We start from the raw sequence: 23,665 nt of genomic DNA on the forward strand, positions 1-23,665 counted from the left end.
GGATGCTCACCATTTATCGCTTTAATTCCTTCTAGCTTAACCATTGCTCCAATGCTCCAATTCAAGTCAATTGTCCTACAAAACAAGAAAAATCATTCACATGAGTTAATAACTCAAACTCTATGCTTTTTAGCCAAATAACTTTAAGCTTTCATGCTTTTGACTATATATAAGAGTGATTTTCATCCTTAAAAACATGATAAACTATTAGTTTGTCAAATCATTCATAGATTTACTCATTGTATTCCCCAGCAATGGACTAATTTAAAAACAGAGGGAAAATGCAATAATATAGAAATTGTGCTTAATGAATCATCAATATAAAAATCAGACAGTGACATAATCCATAGTGATCAAACTTAACAAAAACAACAAGCTCAAATAACAAGCATCCAATCAAGTATTTTTCAAAAGCAACAAATCATAAAATTACAGCAAGAGATTAATCGACAGAGTATAGAAAAATTGAATCTAAACACACCCCTCACTGGATTTATCAATTCACTCATCACGCAAGTGTGTAAGGGGTAAGTGTTTCACTCAAACTTTCACTGAATCAATACTACCATACGCTTGAACATATTTTCACTTTCCTCAATCAATTAACATGCACAGAAAATCAGGAGATCTTTATTTAGGTTGTAATAGGGCCTGGTTAAAGGAGGGATAAATAAGGAAAAATGTGGCTAAGAATTAGAACACAGACAGATCATGGTAAGAGTGTAAACAATTTTTGACATATAATCATTTTCTCCCTCTTTCCTTCTTTTCTTTGTCAGCATTTTTATTTTTCAACTCCAAAACTTTTCTTTTTCATTTTCTTTTTCTATTTTTTATATATATATATATTTTTCTGTATTTTTATTTGCACAAAATCTAAAGGGGCAACATAATTTTTTTTTCTCCACCATTTTCCATCCTTTGTTTTTGCTCAACTCACATGATCTCCATTTTTCACCACTAAGTGTTATAAGACACAATGTTAGTGCTTATACCCTACCATGAAAATTCTGCAATCCAATCCTATCTAAGGTAGACGTATGTGGAGTGGCTAATTAATAACAAGTTATTCAAGAATAAACAGGCTTAGGCTCAAAATGGCTATACAAAGGATATCATAATGGTTAGCTTTTTGGCTAAATAGCTAAAACAAGAAAAGTGCCTCAATTATATCAAAAGTGCATGCAACTAACCATTTCAAGGAGACACAAAGCAAGTTCTAGAATATTTTCAACAGTGAATTACACACTAATTTTTTTTTTTTTTTCTGTTTTGGTTCAAAACCTCATGGCTATGATTGTGCAATTCAGTTAACTATATTCTCTCTCAATCATTCAAACTGAAATTAAAGTGTTCTTGCTAATTTTTAGACTCACTCAATCAATGCTTATTCACATAATCAAAATAAATACAAGTCATCACACTATGAATTAATTCACTAACTAATTCTCCATTAATTCTCTATTAATTCTCCATTGGCACAATCATAACTTTCAATAGGCAATAAATCAAAAGAGAGAGGAGAAAATTAAAAGAAAATAATAGGAGAAGTATGAAGAAAATTCCCTGAAATTTTTTCATCTAACACACGATAGGAGTCTTGATTGCTACTGTATGGTGGTGTGCCCCTATTCTCTGATTTAGCAATTTGTTGTCCTCAACAATAAGTTGAAATGATAAAAATCAACAAGATAGAACTGCGCAACAACATAGAGGAGCACGTTAAAGCAATAAATAATAAACAATAGCATCAAAAAATTGTCAAATATACATCACCAAGGATATCGGAAAAAGAAACTAAAGAAATAAAATAAAAAGATCGAAAACAAAATGAAATCAAAAATTCAAATAAACATAGAAATTAAATAAAATCAAGAAAATCTATTGGGTTGCCTCCCAACGAGTGCCTATGTTGCACCAACATGAACACGGGACACAGGACATGGGATACGACACGACACTCTTACTCGTCAATTCTAAAAAATGTTAGATTTTGACACGTTAGGACACGTTTTGATATTAAATAATATTTTTAATTTATGTAGTGTATATTATATTTAATTTTCAATAACTTAACAAAAAAATGAAAATAAACTTATAATATCCATCAATTTTACAAATAAACATAAGATATCCCAAATATTTATATTAAACTCAATAAAACAGTAATCGTAATCCAACGAATCTAATAGTTGGAACTAAAAATGCAACGCAACCCTCGATCCCTTTTTTGAGTCTCTGCAATGCGTGTAGGAGTGTCAGACATGACATGTCAGGTGTTTTGAAGTGTCAGTTCATCATAAGCGAGCGCTTGTTTAACGTCACGGGCTTGACGTTGACAGATGATCAAGGTGGCTTGTAGCAAAGAACCAAAGTTGGCTTTGTTCCCTTGGTCATAGTCATCTTCTTGTATTTCTTTACCTTAACCTTGGGTTTTTGGTATGCAGATTTTGCATGGATTCCCGGGAATTGGGGGTGGGGAAATTTTTTTGCCAAAGTTTGGTATGTAGATTTTGTAAATATTCCCAGCTATTTTTTTCCCATCATTTATTTCAACACTACACTTTTTCAAAGAAAAATACCATCTGACCCATGGTATAATTTTTTCCTACCCTTTGGGAAACGATAAAGCAAATTGTTGGACGAAATTTCCCTGCCTTGAGAAATGATTAAACAGATGATGTATTCAAACAAATGGGTATTTTTGCAATTCCATTCAACATTCCCAACAATATTTTACAATCAACCAAACTTAGCATCAGTAAAATTAACCCAACATTCTCATAAAAACTTTGGCCTACCAAACACCTTTTAGTAATTTAGCAGGGAAAAAAAATTTCCCACCATATTCCCAGAAATTATTTTTTCCCAGTAGATTTTTTTTTCCTCTACCAAATGCCCCCTTAGTTCTTAATATATGAGGATTCTCGAGTCTTGTTCTTCCACCTCCGTTGTCTTCAACAAATTGTACATGTAAATCTGAGGGAAAGAATGTAAGTGATGGAGAATTAATTGCAAAGATAAAAATATTTATCTAGTCTCCATCCACCTCGCGAATCACCTCATCCTTTAGCTCAACTATCACTGCATTTGTTGTGGCCAAAAATGGTTCTTCTAGAAAGTGAGAAATAGTGGGGTCCTCATCCATATCAATGACTGCAAAACTTTCTGTGTATGCAAAGTTATTTTCTCTCACCAACACATTTTCAGCAATATTAACCAATACTTGAATAGAGCGATCAGGCAATTATAGAGTCATCTTTGCAGACCTTATATGCTTTATTCTCATTTTCTCCAATAAGGTTAATGGCCTTTGATTCACAGCGATCTCAACATCACTTAAAGTTTGCTTAACGTGCATGTCTGACATGGGATAAGGAGTGTCAGTACTTCTTTAACTAGATACCTCAGTTGAAATCAAAAGATCAACTTCCTTGCATTCTTGCTCATTTGAAGATCTCATCTCTAACTCCTTGTAACACCCCGTGTATACCCGGTTTGTTAACATGTCATCGTATTAAGCCACGCTTAATTTAAAATGCGGAATATCTTTTTCTTTTCAATTATAACGTCATTATCAATTACCAAGTTGATTACTTAATTCTTTTTCAAAACATTACCTGTAATGTAATTGCAATTCAACAACTAACTGAAATACCTCATAATATAGATGTGTATTTACTCACGGATCTACAACACGTAGTCCAGAGAATATCCTGATTCATTATGCATAAAGAGTCTAAATAAACAAAGCATAAATCAATGTGGCATGGACAATCCACATGCTCACCAAATAAGGCAACAAGCCCAAACAAGTCTCAGCACAAATAACATGGTAATGAAATACGCATAGTCACTAAACAGGTACATCAGCATAATCAGCAAGCATATCAATCAACTAAGCTTCGGCCTCCTGCCGCTAGAGGTCTCAACCCCTGGATTACCTGAACCAAAAATAAGCGCCCCAAACGTGCGGTGAGATATCTAAACAAGCTCAAGGATTTCTCCACCCCAAGCTCTCTTACATGTGCAATATAAGTTCTAAAAGCAGTTTAACAATATAAGTTCCAATTTAGTTCAATGCAGCAGATAATCTTGTCATGTGAGTTAACTATTCTACTGGCCAGAGAAATACAGGATTTACACACGTCTATTACCCACATAGTACACGTCCATGTCGTACCTGCCCACAGGATCACATCCTGTCTAGGTGAAACATCACATAGATATCATAAGCATTTGCACTTAACAGCTCAAAAGCATTTCAAATAACCAATACATAAAAACACATCATGCATATAAACCATTCCCCCATGGGGTATGGTGGAACCAACAATGGCTAAACCGAGGACACGAAAGCTTACCTTGCAAGCTAACTATCCAAGTCAAGCTCACACTAGCTCAATGCTCACAAACAGCACAATCACAATCTGTTTATACAATAATTAATCATCAATAATCATTGCTCAAGATTCCATTAGGTGATTAAGGCTCATTTTAAGTCATTTCATGCTGTTTCTGCAGGAGGTATTCGAATACTCCTCGATGAGTATTCAAATACTCCCTGTCTCCAGAAAGTATTCGAATACCACAAGGTATCTGAATACTTTTCCCCCAGTATCCCAATACCATCTGGTATCCGAATACAAACACAAAAGTATTCGAATACTACCCAGTATTTGAATACTTACTCAAAGGTATCTGAATACCTTTCTTCCCAGAAAAGTATCACAATACTCCAGCAAAGAGTATTTGACTACCAGAGGACAAGTATTCGAATACTACCTGAAAATTATTCGAATACTTATCCAACAGAATGCAGAAATTCGAACTAACATCTGCATAATTCCATAAGGATTCAAATACGATCGGGAGTCCAATGACTCCCTAAACAGATGTTCAATAACATATTATGAACTCAGAATCTCAGTCCTTAACTCAAATGGTCCAAGTTTCACTTTTTAATGGATTAAACAAGCTTAAAACATGAAAATAACAAAGACTTTGGCCATGATATACCTCAAGGTCTCAAACTCAGAAAAAGACTCCTCCTTGGAGCTCCCAACAAGGCTCAAAGGTTCTGACTTTGTCAAGTCACGAAAATGTACTACAAGGTTGGACCATTCTCTCCAAAGGTGGCTTCTTAGAGTCTTAAATGACAAGAACAAGGCTCTACTCACCCAAACTCCGAATGACATCCCCAAAGTCAGCAACTTCACCTCACCACAAAGGCTACAATCTCAGAAATGAGACACTCCACACCCTCCCAAGGCCAATTTTCAAAAGCTATAGTGTTTTGGTGAAGAGAAAAGGAAGGAAATGGTTTCTAGCTCACAAGAATGGAGGAGAAAGTAATAAAACAGTGCCAAGCTGATCAGCCCCTCCAAGAGTGTCACGTAGCAACAGATTTGGCCTAGGGTTTTGGGCTAAAATGAGTATATATAGGCACTTTAAGTTTAAACACACTGTATTAGCACTAATAGCTACGCTTATCATTTTAATCTAAAACTTTAGATTCTGAACCTACTCATTTTTTTAGGATTTGTCATATTTTTATTTTATTTTTCGCAGTACCTTTCCGGTAGGCGCTTTTACATAGCCAATATCAGTTCTGGCACTAGTTCTCATTATCTTGACTTGAAACTTGTTATGATGGTCCTATATATTATTCTAGGAATATTCCCACACTTATTATAATTTTTCAGGATACTTCACCGGTACACATTTATATCGTGGAGCAGAACCGGTATCTGCACTTTTCGTCAGAAAAACGACTTTCAACATTATTAATTATAAACTTTCTATAATTATTCAGGCCTTCTCATAATCATTAGGGTCAATTATGAAATTATTTCATTAATCTCAATATATTTAATTAATTCCCTTAATTAACGCTGCAGGTTCTTACACTCCTCATAGTTTGCATCTTCTTTAGTTCCATACTCTTTCATTTCTAGTGTTTTATCATGGGACTGCGGGAGGGTAATCTCCATTGGAAGGGGAGTTTCTTCAGTATAAATTTCATCCACTTGCTCTTCCCACACTTCAGAATATTTCTCAACTTCAAATTCTTCTTCTACAGCCGATTCCTCCTCGGTTTCGGATTCTTCATTAGCTTTCTCCATATCGTGATCTTACAAGTGCGAATTCTCCTCAACATCTTCAGTGAATCTCTGACGGGTGCCTCTCGAGTTTTGAATAAGGATCTCATCTTTTGTTCGAATTGCAAGAGTGCTTTTCTTTAGTGGGAGAGGATATCTTGTTGTGAATGTGTGACGAGATGATTTTCTATACAGACCTCTTAAGTTAGAATCAATGGCTCCTACTGAGCTTCTTGTTCAGCTATTGGTTAGGCCTTGAGTTCCTGGTATTCATCGTAAACCACTTTCTCGATCAGCGCTGGAGTTTCTTCAGGTTTCGTAGTGTTGTAAAACGGTCTTCCAATTGCTAAATCTAAGTTTATTCTTAAAAGTGGGCATAGACAATTGTAGAAAGTGCGAGCCGATTGCCAATCTTCAGGAAGGTAATTCGGGTTTTTTGCATAATCCTTTAAGTCTAGCCCAAGTTTGATGTAAATATTCTCCTTTCTTTTGTGCGAAGTAGTCAATCTCCTCTTTAGCCCTTTTTTACTTTAGATGATGGGAAATAATTGCTCCAAAATTTGAATTTCAGGTCCTCCCATGTGGAAATGCTTCGTCGAGGTTGAGACTTCAACCACGTCTTAACTTTATCTTTCAGAAAGAAGGGAATCAAATGGACCTTAATGGAGTCTTCAGTGGCTCCTTCTATCCTTATGCCACTGTAGAAATTCAGAAATTGATCTATCAGATTGTGAGGATCCTCTGCATGTTCACCCTCTACATTCAATGTCGAGCAATTCTTCCTCCAAATCTGATGGAATTTCGAATTGATCAACATGATGTTGATGGTATCTCTTAGAGAAACAAATCTTTTTTATTTTTTTATTTTTACTCTTCCTAACTCTGGTTCGTACTATAAGGTACTGAGGTCAACAGTGTCTCACAGTTGCATATACCAGATAAACTATGGCAAAGTAGGTCCAACTAACGGCTCCACTACACTAACAATAAAAGTAAAAATAAAAATAAAAATAAAAATAAAAATAAACAAATAAAATAAAAATAAACAAATAAAATAAAAAATGAGTCAATCTAGGATTTAATAGATATGATTAATGTTGATAAAAATCAATTCCCGGCAATGGCGCCAAAAACTTGTTGCGATCACGGCAAGTATACTGGTCGTAAGGGTAATATAGTGAAAAAGAGTCGGGTTGTCATTCCCACGAGGATTGATGTACCAAGCACTAACTTATCTACGCAATCAAAGTTGGACTAATCTTTAAGGTTTTCTTGATAATATGATTATAAATTAATTAAAACAGAATTATAAAACTAAATTAACAAGATCAAGAACAATAATAAGGAACGCAAGAACATAATCAAGAATGATTTAAAATTAATTAAAATCAAGCTTAGCTAGGGATTTGATTTCGCCATTTTCTTCGTAATAAATTTATCCTTTCCTATAATTGACATTCAAGAACATGTTATTGACGATTTTTTCTAAATTAATTAAATTCCAATCTCTTTGAAATTTAAGCTTTTACTCTATTCAAAATCTTAATCCCTTAGTGATCTCTGCTAGAGCAAGTATTAGGAAAAAGAATCGTAAAGTCATAGGATTCATAAGTTATGTCTGGATCATACAAACCCTAACAATTAATCAATCAGAATTATGACACTAACATTCCTATTTTCATGTAAGATTCATGTGTTTATTTATGAGTGATAAGTTAATAAACAAAGCTAGTCAAGGGAAAATAGATTAAATGCATAATATAAAGTTGACTATCAAATTACAAGAAAGGAATAAATAAAATTAAGAATCCATTGGTTTCATCTAACCCTAACTAAATAAAGAAACTTAGCCTAGCATTGTCAAAGAATCAAGAACAAGAGATAACAAGAAAATAAATAAAAGCATAAAGAACGAGGTAACTGGTCTCCAAGGCGAAGCCGTGACCGTTCGTCCACCTTCTCCGCTTCAGAACAGAGCTCCTTTGCCTCTCCCCTCTTTTCTGCCACCCAAGAATTATGAATTTCCTCTGAAAATTAGATTAAATATGTATAGGAACCCTAACTTTGGGTGAAAATCCTATAATGGACCTTAGTTGGGTTGCAACTGGGTGTTAAAACGGGCCTGAGCGCGTTTTTTGGTAGCAAAACATGGTTTCATATTTTGGCCATAATTTGATTTATACTCATCCAATTTATGTGATCTTAGTCTTGTTGGAAAGATAAACAAGAGATCTACAACTTCTATGCAAAATACGAGATCTAAATCCATTGTATGTGATGCTAAAAATTGGCTGGAAGATAGCTTTATAGAGATTTTCACTAAATGGCTGGTCATCATTTATCGCTTTATTTCCTTCTAACTTAACCATTGCTCCAATGCTCCAATTCAAGTTAATTATCCTACCAAATAAGAAAAAGTCATTCACATGAGTTAATAACTCAAACTCTATGTTTTTTAGCCAAATAACTAAGTTTTCATGATAAACTTTGAGTTTATCAATGCTCTTCACATAGAATGCCATTTCTTTTAACTTAATTAAATGCAAAATGTGATATCATGGAAAGAACTGATCAATTGTATGTTGTGATTATATGATATTACAAACAACTTTATATAGTCTCTATTTAATACCACAAGTCCATAAAATCATTCTTATTTTTTCGGTAGAAGGCAAATGTTTTGGAGGGGGAATCCTGCAATTTATCACTTGAGGAGTTTCATGAGGTGCATCGAGAGGTTCATTCATCAGTTCTCAAGCAAAAATTGTTGGATCTTCTCCAAATCTCAGCTATTCTGCTCTTAGATATTAAATTAAAATATAAATCTTAACTTTGATTTAATCTTTTAATATATTCTGCTTAAAGAATGACATATCATTAATTATTAACTTTTCTTTTAAAAGTTTTAATGTTGGAAAATGAACCACCCCATTTTTGTCTGGCCATATGAACCTGTAGGGAAACATAGTCTTTTCAAAACCAAATTATCACCAGCATGGCAAAAAAAATTAATTTATTGTAATTTAAATAAAAAATTACGAATTTATTGTTATTTTGAAACTAGTTACGTGTGTATAGCAGTGTGTCACGCCCAGATTGTGCATCACCAGTCACGCCTAAGTTAGGCATCATCCAAGAAGCACTCACGCCTAATTTAGGCGTGACTCGTCTGGTTTTGACACATGGCACAAAAAATTAATAATTTAATCATAAAACATCTGAAGGCCATATATAACTTTTGATTCAAGTATCCAAATCAGATAATTCTTTTTTTTTTATTCGACATAACTTTTCGAGATCTACGCAATGACATCTTATTTGGCATATTTTATCTCTCACAAACACAATTTGAATTTGCAACAATGAGACTTTATCTTATAAGTCATGGTCTGAAATTAATGATGGTACCAAAGTTGATTAGTCCATTTATAAATAAGAACACTTAATGTCATAGTAGAATATATATTTTCTACCAAGTGTTTCAAAAAATAGTGTATAATATTGTGAGAAAAGAAAGTGCCACAATATAAAAGTGTGAGCGAGATTGATGAGAATATAATATTCTTTAAGTTGCATTAAAAAATACAAAACTTTTGATATATTGCATTAAAAATATGTTCTTATGCTGTGAAACATGCTTTGATAAGAGGGTTTGAGGTGAATTATACTATCATAGACGTCGAAGAACGCATTATTTCAAACATATATAGCATCTCAAACCCTCTTATCAAAGTATGTTTCAGAGCATAAAGTTCACCAGAAGAATCTATGAGTCCCATGAAAAGGCTGCAATTGGATGTCCCTTTGTCATATTTCATCTTTGTGGATGATGTTATTTAAAATTTTACTTCCTAGCATTAAGAAATAATTCTCCAAAAAAATTTTAGTGCGTAGATATCAAAAAGTTATGTGGAATTAAAAAATCACTTGCTTCGGACTTCCAAGCCAAAAAAATTACATGGGTTTTCTTTGAATTTCTGAGGGACCACGATTTCAACTAATTGAATTTATTTTGAATTTCTGAGGGACCACAAGTCGACTTTTTTTTTAAAGGATTAAATGCTTCTGGGTTTATTTGGGTTCGAAAATACTTCTTGGTTTATGTTCTTATAGTACCATTGTTGCAAATTTGATATGTGTTTGTGAGAGATAAAACATGTCAAACGAGGTATTGTATAAACCTCGAAAAGTTATATGGAATAAAAAAAAAATTTACTTCATTCGGATACCTGAGTCAAAATTTATTATGGACTTTCGAAATTTTACGTTAAATTGTTAACTTTTTGTAACACGTGTCAACACCAGACGAGTCACGCCTAAATTAGGTGTGAGTGCCTCATGGGTGACGCCTAACTTAAGCGTGACTGGTAACGCCCAATCTGAGCGTGATACACTGCAATACATACGTAAATATTTTCAAAACATCAATAAATTTGTAATTTCTTATTTAAATTATAATTAATTAATTTTTTTCCCTCACCACCTGACGCATTAAAGCACAATGATTACACAATCACAATGACATCACTTCCTACACGTGGCAAACATTCAGCCGTCGAAATACACACGCGTTGAGTTCACACAGGAAAGATGTCAGTCAAAGGCGCGGAATTTTCCTTGCAAAGTACGTAATTAAGATCATAGTATAAAAATAGCAAGTGCCTCATTAATTTATTATTGTCTTCAAAGTACTACGGCTAAGTGTGACTTCTAACACTAAATAAATATCAGACCCAAAGAAGAAGAAGAAACATAAGATATATAGTTGTTATCTTCCACTCAAAAAATAAGGCAAAGAAAAACATAGTGAAATTAAGAAGAATGGAGGATGTTAATGTTGTTTCGGAACATAGTACTAAAGCAATTGAAGAGCTTCTGAGAGGGCGTGAGTTTGCTAACCAGCTTAAACAACTCATCAATATTGGTGATGATCATGATGATCAGTCAGCAACAACAACCCCGTTTGTCCAAAGCCTTGTGAAGAATGTTCTAACCTCCTTCACCAACGCCTTCTTGCTCTTGAACAAATACCCCACTAATTCCCAATCACATAATCAGGTTTCTCAGATTCAAAAAAGCGGCTACAGTACTAAATCTGAGGACTCTCAAGAAAGTTGCAAGACTTCCACCATTAAGGACAGAAGAGGGTGTTACAAGAGAAGGTTTGTTTGTGTGTGTGTGTGTATATATATATACTACATATATATTCTAGTTAATTCTGATATGATATGATATATTTTAATTTCATCAATTTCATTTGTACATATGCAGAAGAACTACACAAACATATGAGAAGTTGTCCAAAACTACAACAGGTGATGGCCATCAAGGGAGAAAGTATGGCCAAAAATTGATACTCAATTCCAAATACTCAAGGTACTTTATCAATTATCAATTCTTTATCTCATATTAACAAGGATGTTTGAATTAACTAAGATTTCTCACCAACCCTATTCTATTTATAATATTACTGATTTTGGAAACATAAAATTAATTACAAAAATCCATGATATTAATTAAAAAAGTTACAATTAATAATATGCAGGCACTACTACAGGTGCACTCACAAGTTTGATCAGGGTTGCCAAGCAACAAAACAGGTGCAGCAAGTTCAAGAGGAGCCTCCATTGCATAAGATCACCTATTATGGTCATCACACTTGCACAAACTTCTTACTAAACCCTGAGATCATACTTGATTCCAATTCTCCTCCTAATGACTCTTCCATATTGCTTAGCTTTAACAACACCTTCCCAATTCCAACAAAACAAGAGTGCCCCTTATTATCACCATCTTTTCCCACTCCACCACTTGAGAAGTGTATGGAGGAACTTCCTTCAATATCTTCCCCAGATGATTACCTGCTCTCCCCTCACCCCACCTTAGATAATGCTTTTAGGGATGACACTCTATCATCTGTCCTCCAATCTGATCACAGAGATGTCATGTCTGGTTTCTTGTATGATTCTTTTGACCTTGATGATGATGTCTTTCAGAGCATTTCGCTGGTTTTTGATGATTCAGTATGTTTTCAAGTGTAATCTTTTTCCTTCTGGTGAAAGGAGTGCAATATAAGTAATACGAAAAGTTAATTAGTAAAAGTTGCTTCATCTTTTTCTTGAAAGTGGCAAGAGCTTGAGCTCCATCAATGCAGTATCTTTACTTAATAATGCGTGTTTGATATATTATTTTGTATTATATTTCCTTCAGATTCTAATGAAAATGTGTCCCTTTTAAAGAGGAATAGAGCAGCTCAGTGCAATGAATATATGGGTCACAGCATTTTAAATCCATATTAATGATGAAACGAACCAAAATTATATATATATAGGGCAGGTTATATTTACAAACTTTTTTGTTTACAAACTCTTACAAACTACATTAAGTACGACCGGTCATACTTTAATCATGCAGTGTACCACCGGTCGTACTTAATGTAATTTGCAAAAAAAGTTTGTAAGGTTATCGTTACAACTTTTTTTTTCTTACAACCTCTTACAACTATATCTTAATACTGTTGATTTCTGCCAATAAATGATTACCATTTATTGTAAATTAATAATTAATTAATGAGTTTAAGTTGCGAAAATCATAATCGTTGATTGACGAAAATCAACGATGTTAAGATATGATTGTAAGAGATTGTAAAAAAAAAGGTTGTAACTATATATAACCTACATCTTTAAAAAATAAGTAAGTTTTTGGCTTTTTTATGACTTATGCTTTTTTTAAAAGAAGATATCCAAACAAATTTAAAGTGAGAAATGCTATTTTTTTTTCTTAAAAAAGTAACTTTTTTTAAAAAAAATCCATCCAAACAACCCTTTATCTGAATAAACAAGTCCAAATTAATTGAATTCTCGTGTGAGAAATTTATGGAATTTATTTTTTATTTACATAAAAAATATAGAGGAAATGTTTTTTGCATCTGTCAGAAATTTTTACTTGCTAGAGAGGAAATAAAGGGCGGGATCTATTAGTTACCATATTCTCTCTCTGTTTTTTTCTCTCTATGGCATATAAAACATTTCTACCACATATGCCAAAAAACAGTTTCCTAAATACTATTTGCCTAAAACTTTATGGTTCCCTTTTTTTTATGATGCTGTAAAAAATTTTATCTTATATCGTCCATTATAACTAGACATTCCATGGAGTATATAATTATAATATTAATTTTTTTTTTATCTTTCTACATAAACAGAGAACTTATAGGAGAGAAAAAAATAGTTTTAATATTATAACTATATACTCTGCGGAGTACATAATTATAATGAATGACATAAAATAATTTTTTTTGCAACAACATATATATCACAATGATTTCCCAAAGTTTATACGTAGATAATCTAGAAGTCACTGCTCTTTATCAGATCTTATCAAGTACACTTTCAGTATTACGAGAGGAACAGTGACTAATTTGTCACTTTAAAAAAAAATTGTCGAAATGCCACGCAAACAGTAAAATTTTTCAAAGTGCCACGTTTACAAGTTCATTATATCAAGTAGCGAACCTTATTTGCTGATGTGCATGTTTTTAGACCTAGTTCGCTACTCATAATAACGAACTACGTGAAATGTCAATCTACTCTGAATATTGTTAGGACACGTGTCAATCTCGTATAAGTTCACTAGACTGGCTAGTGAACTAGGTGAGAGTAATTAAACACTTTGGATGAACAAAAAGCTGAATGAAAAAGTTAAATGAAAAAAACAAAAAGTTGAATGAAAAAAAACTTTGAAAAAGAAAGAGACAAAGTGTAATCAAACGTGAATTTGTATGAATGTACTGTTATCAACACACATAGTTCGCTAGTGCATAGCGAAACTAGGTGTTCTGAGACCGATATTTCACATAGTTCGCTATTATCAGTAACGAACTAGGTCCAAAAACATGTCACATCAATAAACAAAGTTCGCTACTTATTGTAGCAAACTTGTACACGTGACACTTTAGAAAATTTTACTGTTTGCATGACATTTCGACAATTTTTATTTTGAAAAGTGGCAAATTGGTCACAGTTCCATTACGGGAATATCAATTTCTTTTAACAAAAAAATAGATACGAGTGAAATTAAACATAAATATATAAATGAATTATTTTTTATCGTATTTAGTAAAAAATATACTCTAATGTTCAGTACTCTCATAACAGTGAATATATTTTATTTTCTCAACATATAAAAAGCGGAAAACTAAAAGGAATATGATTAGGTGGTGATCCGAAAGGGTAAATTATATAAGTAATATATATCTATTATTAATTTGATTAAAAATAAATTGTAATTAATCTTTAAATACTAAAAAATATATTTAATTATTATTTTTGATATATCTACCGTTTTATTAATGACCTGATCAATCCGATTCGAACAATGTTAAATCCATAAGTAGTCAGCTCTTGAAGATTATTTTCTTCATTCCCATGTCCAACTTAATTGTATAAAATTTGTCAATAAGTTCATCTTTTATAAAAAGTTTTTTCAGTTAATAATAGCAAGTTTGAAACATTTATCTTTCAAGGCATGAACTGTTGGAAGTATTCAAGTATGAGTTGTAAAGAAGTACCACATTGGCTAGACCTAGACCAAGTGATGACCATATAAGTGCAAAAGACCCATAAACTTACAGCCTTAAGGTTTTGGGTTAAAATGTGGTGTCGGCCCACTTATTGTGGTTTATCACTTGGCCCATGGATGTATCCCTTGCAATGGGTTTTGGGCTCCCCCATACCATTCCCAACAGTGGTATCAGAGCCAAAGGTTTGGCTGGGCCGGGTATTTAGAGATGGTGATGTTTCAAGGCCTCTGCAGAAGGCTAGTGTGACTCCAATACTTAAAGAAAAAAGACTTCCGCAGAAGTTGCCCTTAAGGGGGAACATGATGTTGGGTCTCATACTTGAGGGGAAGATGTTGGACGTATTCAAGTATGAGTTGTAAAAAAGTACCACATTGGCTAGACCTAGACCAAGTGATGACCATATAAGTGCAAAAGACCCATAAACTTACAGCCTTAAGGTTTTGGGTTAAAATGTGGTGTCGGCCCACTTATTGTGGTTTATCACTTGACCCATGGATGTATCCCTTGCAATGGGTTTTGGGCTCCCCCATACCATTCCCAACATGAACAATATTACATCACGTATATAGAATCTAACAACACTCAATTAATTAGTAAAATATCACGTCATGAAAATTTCTTAATTTATTCAAACATTCCAATATTCCCCTTGATTGCCTGCGTTCAGAAAGTATATAGTAATTAATTTGACCAGAATGAAATTCTTCCTCCAATCAGTTATGATGGTCTTGTCATCATCTTTTGTGTGTATGAACAAATACCATGTGTTTAGAAATTAATACAAAGAATGCAGAAAAAAGATTATGGGGCCTTCATAATAGTTTACCACTATATATATATTTGACATAACATATTTATTAAGGGTGGAACGAAAAAGACAAAATAGTAAAGTGAAAATTAGAGTCGTGGAAGGACGGCGCCTTTTAAATAATAAAAATAGAGATAGGGTGATTGGAAAATGTGGTGTTTTGGTGAGGGAACGGGACAACCTCTAAAGACGTGTGGGGATGGGTTCAGATATTCAAATTTTCAAATGTTGTAATGCTTAACTTTTGCCATCTAGAACAACCAAACTACTAAAATCTTATTAATGTCTACTCTCTAGCTCTCTCTAGTAAGAAAAAAAAATGTTGTGCCCCATAAATTTTATAAAGTACATGTTACACTTCCTTAAATTATAACATCTAAATATATTTACACCTATTTTTTATAGTTTTTTTAATACCTCTCAAGTCAAGTCCATGTATTATAGCTTAAATAGGTATAATATATGAGGATTAATTTTTTTATTTTAACTCACAATATATAAGTGAGGTCCAAAAAAAGTGAGAAGACAAAAAATTATGATGCAACTCACCTTTTAATTATTATTCTAACATAAGAAAGTTTTCTCACGTAAAATGAAAAAACTATTTCTCATAATATATATAAGAGGACTAAAAAATTGTGTCCATGTATCTAACAACAAAGTATAAACTGGTACACTCATTTTCGAACAAACAAGACTGTTGTTGAAGGTTTCACACTGACAATTGAAGAAAGGTTGGTTGAAAACTTTGAATTGAACAATGGGATCTTTCGTATTTTTGTCTTGAATTGCTTCAACAACTTCTTAAAATATCAGTATATAGTAATATTTCACCGTCAACTCTCAGCAACCAGCACAATGAGCGCATATTTATATAACATTACTTTTCTTTGCTAGCTGGAGTTCTTATTTCTTTTTAGTAAAATGGGTATCTTCAAGATTGCGTTCAGCAGAAATGGATAGAACAAATTTTGAAGGAAAAAGAAGTATAATGTTATAAGAAAGTTGTTAAGTAATGTTATAGAGATAAAGATTATGGGATCCACATTTGTTTTCAAAAAACAAAAAAGCAAAAATAGTATGGGTCCACAATCTATATCTCTATAACATAACCTAACAATTTTCTTACAATATTATATTTCTATTTCCCATTTTTAAATTATTCTATTTATGTGCTTGGTTTTTTCTTTTGTTTAATTAGGAGAGCTATAAACTACCTTTTAAGTTTTTATTTTCTTTCTAATGCGACGTCATATGTGCAGGCCAATAACTGTTAGTGTACATGCTTCTTGAAAATAAATTGTCCCGAAATCAAATCTTAAAAGAAAAAATTGGTAATTATATTATTTTACATGGTGGATGACTATCTTCAATAGGTGTTATTAGGCAGTATTAGGTGCCTTTGTGATTACAATAGTTTGTATCTCTAAATAAAGGTGCATTATAAACCTACCCATTATGTAATTGTGTAATCTCTTATATTCTTTTATTCCTATATAAAGAGATTATCTTATGAAGACTGTGTAAAAAGAAACAAAGATTATAGTTAGTTCCTCAAGAACTAGACTTTTAGAATTCATATACTCTTCATCTCTTTCTCTACATTTTTTTTCTTATTTCATAACATGTTATCAGCATGATCAAGTCTCTCAAGATATAGCAAAGTCCTTTGTGTTTCTTTTCAAGCAATATATGGTCCTTGTCAACCACACTAGATGAATTGATAGAGTTTGAGGTCTTATTAAAATAGTATTGTATTCTTATCATTTATTCTTTTATTAACATAATTCATGATTTAATTCTTCTCTTTTGCTTTCTTTATTTTATTTTTAGTATAAATGTGTCTTTAATTATATTCTTTTCACACAGATTTGATTGTCAAGTACTCTTGCCTAACGAGTTTTGTCTTGTATTGATTTTTTAATTTTGACAAATTCTTGAAGAAATTATATTTTAAGCATCCTGAAAGATTGCACAATATCAATGGATATCATTGGTCATTATTTATAACTATGCTACAGTTCCTTAAGAACTGGAGATTTTAGCCCATGTAAAATATCTAATTGATCTTTTGAATAATTATAAAATAAGCATTTTGAGAGAGAATACCATATCTTTTGATCTTATTGAATATGCTCCATCAGTAGCCAAGAAAATGGTTCAAGAAGTATCCAAAATCAAGTTTGTTCATTTTTATGATTGAATATAAGAACAAATATAAATGAAAAAGCATACCATAAGGCTTACCAATCACTACAAAAAAAGAAGTGTTTAGCCACAATTAGAAACGTAGCTAAATTGCATAAAAAACGTAGCTAATTTAAGCAACCACACTTTATGTGAATGTGGTTAATCATGGCGTTGCAAAATTTTAGCCACATTCGTTCTTTTATATGGCCACATTTTATTTGAGTGTGGTAGCATCTATTTAGCCACGATTACGGTTATATTTGGTACGGTTTAACCGTGGCTAATTTAATAATTATTTTAAAAAAAAATATGGCCACAATATAATGTGGCTATTTTTATAACACGTGCTGATGGTAGATGATTTAACAATGACAATGGATTTGAGCTACAATATGGTGAAAAACAAAACCCATTTATAATGTCATTAATCCAAATCAGGCTACTAGTAATATAGCAGGTAAGCACGTAACAAAATTTTTATAGCACTAGAATAGTAATGAAAATTAATAAATCATTTACAGTGAAAATGACCTCTGCCTCAATAAAGAAAATCCAATATAAAACTTTAGATACTCCATAAACATATAATAAGCTTGCTTAACATTCATCTTCTTGTAATAGTCATATGTTGCATTCCAATTTATGATGAGGGAGTCACATACACTTTCTGCAATTGCAAAGAAACCTTCCCGAGCTCAAACTTCTCTGGAGAAAAAGATGTGGTGAACACACACTACAAAAAAAAGCGGAATTCGGGGACATTCTTTTAACCACATTCAAACTTGATGTCGTAAACCCTTTAAAATTTTCCATTTTTACTACGCATTTAACGAGGCAAATAGATCGTTATAAGAAAAATGACACCTTTTATATACTCCCCCGATAAAATCCCTTCCTTACTCAATCTTATCATTAAAAAATTCCGTCTCTCTGGAATTGGAATTGATCTCACTTTTTCTCTCTACAAACAAAACAAACAATCCTCATTCATTTTCTTATTCCTATTTCTATTTCTATTCCATTTTTCTAAATGCACACATGTGAGGAATTCAAGCTCTTAGCCACTCAATGCATCATCGCCGGTGGCCCCACCCGCAGCCCTCCGCCGCCGCAGGACCCTCCGCATATTCCTCGTTCTCCCCTTCGACGGCCGCGATCTCCATCCCCTTCCCCAATATCCGCTCGAAATCAAGCTCAAGGATCTTTAGATCTCAAGAGTTCTAGAGGGAGAAAGTGCGAGATCTGAATAAACCAAAGGTAACGAAGCTCGAAACCCTACTCTGAGTGCTTCGCAAGCGTTGAAGCTAACTTTCTTCCTTTTCCTTCTCTGTCGATTCATGTCTGGTTCTTTTATTTTGTTTGGACTATAGAGGAAAAAGAACTCTACGTTCTAGGCTCTTCTTCTCTCTGTGTGTTTTGTTCGTTTCCCGTTCTACTAAACCCTAGGTTCAGTTTCTAGGATTTGGAATTGGTGTTTGGTGAAGGTTGAAGGTTAAGGGAAAAAGAATTAGGGTTTTGAATGTATGGCTTCGGGGCCTATAGTTGGTGATGATGGAGTTAGAGAGAAACAAAGATACGCGGAGAGCAAGGTGTACACCAGATAAGCGTTTAAAGGTCTGAAGAACAAAGGTAATACAGTAAACGCCGTGAAAGTCGTTCCTCATTGAGTAGTACTCTCATCCTAGCTGCCATCAATTCATGTGTTTGTTTTTAGAATAGGTCATGGCAAGGAAAGTAACTGAATAACTACTCAACAAGGGATTACGGTTTTGATTACTAGCATTTTTAACTTCCCAAAATGTAGTTTTTACAAATTAGCGATCATTATGGTTCTTTTGTATATGATGTGTGCATTTTATTTACATGTGATGTGATTATCATATTCCAACCCATGTTCCATGTTTAATATTTGTCTAAACAACTAACTTTAAGTAATGTCCATGAAAAATAATAACTCAATGGGAAATGTAACATGCTTTTGAATTTCAGCTGGCTGCAAACAGTGCATGGTTGCAATATCCACCAATAATTCCTAAGCCATGGGATTTTTTGTTATTGGCTCAAATAAGTTGATATAAATTGTGATTTACTTTTCATCATCCTATGTTTAAAAGTATCTCACTCATATTGAACTGTCTGCAAAGTGCATCATGTGGGCCAGAGCCTTTGTCAACCTTTGAGAAAAATGGTGCACGCCATGTACCTGAGGAGCTTAATATTTCCGCTATGCAAATTAGTTAATAGTTCCTTATATTTTCTAGATTATTATGCTCTCAGAACTACCTGAGAGATAAGTTATTAATGATATCAATGGATTTTATTTTATTGATAAAAGGGGTTCCACAAGGGTGGCGGCTTTGTCAACAATCATTATTGAGGAACCAAGAGATCAAGTCTGTCTTCTAGGGGAAGATGTGTGATCTGAGATTGTTATCCTACTTTCCACCTTATATTATTGCTAGGCATTGAGGTCACTAGAAAAGAAGTGTGGGCAAAATAAAATAATTAATTGAAAAATGACCTCTTTGGCATCAGTAGCCACTAGCCCTGCTTAACTCACATGGCTAGATTATAAGCGGATAATCCTTTAGCCCCATCCCTATATCCTCTTTGTCCACCCATAAATGTTTCTATGATAAGTTTTGACTAGGCTTAGCAGGTGAACACATTCCTTCTCCGCAGCATTACAGAAAATAATAGAATCATCTGCATTATTCTGCAAATAGAAGATGTAATATCACTGGATGCCTTCTTTTTACTCTTACAACATATAACTTTCACTGTGACCCCATTTACTGAAATTAACTCTCTCTTTTTTATAATTCGTTTGCTTTTGCTGTGTTCGCGAATCAGCAATTCGCAATAATGGAAATGCATGCTCTGAATGTAAGGATCTTTAATGCAACATACCTCTTTATGTGTTATATGTTATGACCAGTGGTATTAAATACATTGGTTATTCAGTTTTGTATGTGAGAATTGAAGATTTTGATTGCTATGGTTGCTAACAGTTCTTGACTTCAAATGGTTTGCAGGGGATGGCCTTTGATCTTAAAAAGGGGTCAACGCTTTCTATTGATTTGGCAAAATCCAACTCTAGAGCTAAGCGCACAAGGATAAGCTAATCAAACCACACTTATCCAAACAGCATAATATAGAACAAAATTATTCAAAAAATTTGTTTGACGAATAAAATGGGATGAAATGGATTGAGGAGAAAGAGAGAGCTATTACAAATAGTATAAAATATATAAAATAAAAATAAAAATTAATATACTAGGTCAGGCTCTAAGGCCGAGCTTTTGAATTGAAGTCTGATGTCTTTTTATTAAACGAGCTTTTATGCAAATCCAAGCCTAGTTTCAACCTATGAAGCACTGACAATTTAAAAATCCTGACGTGTTGTGTCCGACACTTCCCTACACTCTCTGACACTCCCCGACACTCCAACATGCATTATAGAAATTCAAAAAAAGGTTCAAAGGTTGCATTGCGTTGAGCTTTTAGTTCCAACTATTGGATTCGTTGGATTATGATTACTATTTAATTGAGTTTAATATAAATATTTGAGATATCTTATGTTTCTTTGCAAAATTGATGAATATTATAAGTTTGGTTTCATTTTTTGTGGAATTATTGAATATTAAATATAGGAAAAAGTGTTTGTCATTTTAAATGACATAAAGTTATGTCATTTTAAAAGAGAGATAGACACAGAATAAATTTTTTATTTAAATTTTAAATTAAAAAAAAACCACCCACTTTCTCTCTTCCATGATTTTCATTTTCTGTGTCTATCTCTCTCCTAAAATGTCATAATTTATGTCATTTAAAATGACAAACACCAAGCCCTTAAATATAATATACACTACATAAATTAAAAATAATATTTAAAATCAAAACGTGTCCTAACGTGTCGAAATCTATAATTTTTTAGAATTAACGTGCCGGAGTGTCGTGTCGTATCGTATTGTATCACGTTTCTCGTATCAGTATCAGTGCTACATAGGTTTCAACAACTAATTTTAGACCTGTAAACTCAGGCCTTCACGAGCCGAGTCAAAGGTGTCTGATTCGTTTACCACCCTTAACTATTAGCATCTCTAACCGTTCTGTTAACATTAAAGAGCAAGATATTTATCACAGAAAGATTTGAGTAGAAATAAAGATATATATTAATTCGAAGAGAGAAAAATAATCGGAAAATAGAGTAATAGTTTATTATTGAATAAGATGGTATCTACTCCGTATTATTAGGTTAACCAGAGTTCATATTTGGCTTTGGCCACTTGTTCTGTCGAAAGGGAATATAAAGGAATCAACGGGCAACAAAACTGCGAGGCAAGCAATTCCATAATTGTTGGTATTTTGAGAAACAACCATGAACCACCGACCAACAATTGAGAAAGCATTAGTTATTTACTTCAGCAATAAAAAGAACTGAAGAAATTAAGAAGATTAGAAAGGTAAGTGTTTATCGTTTGGAACAATCAGTACATGTCGCTTCTAAATCTGCATATAAACCTTCACTGCAAAATGTTTATGTTAACTTTGTTAGAAAGTGTTGCATCAGAATGTAAAAAGAATAACTTTGCTTGGGGTTTTAAGTGTGGCTTCATCATGTATGTGAATGAGTTACAAAATTGTTTCATGGGGCAAGACTTTCACTTCTACCTCAAGTGCCTTTGCATTTAAAATCGCATCTTTGAGTTGGAGCTCTTTGTAGCAAAGGTGATCAAACTTGCTTTTTGCAGGGTTGGCTGTTGGTTTGACTACAAGGATAGTGGAAATTACACTCATATTTTATCCTTCCTTGAGACAAATTATCTTTTCTTCATTTTGAAAAAGAGGGGATAATACAAGCCTGATTTTTACAGAACTATTGTACATTTGGTTACTCTGTAACCATTCTCTCAAACAAGCAACTCTTAAGACGAGTTAGATCATAATCATGTAGCCAATGCCCCACTTGACAAATTTCGCCCGCAACTAATTGCTGAGATACCTCTCTAAGCCTCTTCCTGCCATATGGAGCTGGAAGGCCCCCCAAAAAGTGAAGTTGTTGGTAGTCATACAGATCAGAGGATTGTAATTGCTGATATAGGTTGGCAATTCCCCATGTTAGGATTCATCAAACTAAATTTAGATGGTGCTGTGTGAGGTAATTATAGGCCTGTTACTTGTGGTGGTGTTATGCATGATGCAAATGGGAAGTGGCTTGGTGGATATGCTTATATATTGAGTGTTTGCAATTCTTTTAGAGCGGAGGTATAGGGTGTGCTCCGTGGGCTTGGAGTGTTGGATATCGTCAAGTAGTTTTGGAAAGTGATTCATCATGTGTTATTACTATGCTCACTAGTATTGCTGCAACAGACTGTGAGGGTCATCTGATCTACAAGCATGGCTTCAAAAAGAATGGACTCTTAGGATACAGCACACCTATAGAGAAGGTAATTCTTGCGCGGATTGGATGATGAATTTCATTATTAACACAAACGGAAATATGTTATAGTTTTTGTGTGATGAGCCCCCCTCCTGGAATCCAATTGCTTTATCTGACTGATCTTGCTACATTGAGCAGACCACATATGTTATTCAGTAATTCTTGTTTCTTTTCTTTTTTCTTTTGCTTGGGCTTGTCTACCAAAAAAGAACTAACATTTTTTTCTAATTAGTATCATATAAATCCAAATGTGAAGACAAAAAAGATTTTAAATATTTATTTAATTATGTTCTTTATTAATACAAAATTTTCAAATTGTTTTTTAAATTTAAATTTCAAATCAAATCTTTATTTTCTTTTTATTTTCAATGATAATTTTTTAGTTTTTTTTTTTTTTAATTTGAATCACAGATCAAATCTTTATTTTTTTTATTTATATTAAAATTATAAATTTTGATTTTAATTTCATATCATATAATATACGATACAACATTGCATCGTCAAATATAACCTCATTTTTTATGTAAGTATTACTGCGTTTG

The 23,665-nt window shown here is 33.1% G+C and overlaps 1 protein-coding gene across 1 annotated transcript; it reads left to right on the forward strand.

The window, feature by feature from the left end:
• The first annotated feature begins 10,922 nt into the window (after nucleotides 1–10,922).
• On the forward strand, nucleotides 10,923–23,282 carry LOC133292900 (probable WRKY transcription factor 67). Its single transcript, XM_061491389.1, has 5 exons — nucleotides 10,923–11,263; nucleotides 11,373–11,477; nucleotides 11,647–12,124; nucleotides 22,942–23,130; nucleotides 23,262–23,282. The coding sequence occupies exons 1-5, from the start codon at nucleotides 10,923–10,925 to the stop codon at nucleotides 23,280–23,282; spliced, it is 1,134 nt and encodes a 377-aa protein (XP_061347373.1).
• The last annotated feature ends 383 nt before the right edge of the window (nucleotides 23,283–23,665 follow it).

The sequence above is a fragment of the Gastrolobium bilobum genome, unplaced genomic scaffold (assembly GCF_033153095.1).
Source record: "Gastrolobium bilobum isolate Gb01-03AN ecotype WA unplaced genomic scaffold, APGP_CSIRO_Gbil_v1 utg909, whole genome shotgun sequence".
NCBI classification, from domain to species: Eukaryota; Viridiplantae; Streptophyta; class Magnoliopsida; order Fabales; family Fabaceae; genus Gastrolobium; species Gastrolobium bilobum.

Coding starts and splice junctions, on each gene's coding strand:
- LOC133292900 (XM_061491389.1), top strand. CDS start 10,923: ATGGAGGATGTTAATGTTGTTTCGGAACATAGTACTAAAGCAATTGAA. Junction 12,125..22,941: donor CGCTGGTTTTTGATGATTCA/GTATGTTTTCAA, acceptor CAATTCTTTTAG/AGCGGAGGTATAGGGTGTGC. Junction 23,131..23,261: donor ACAGCACACCTATAGAGAAG/GTAATTCTTGCG, acceptor TACATTGAGCAG/ACCACATATGTTATTCAGTA.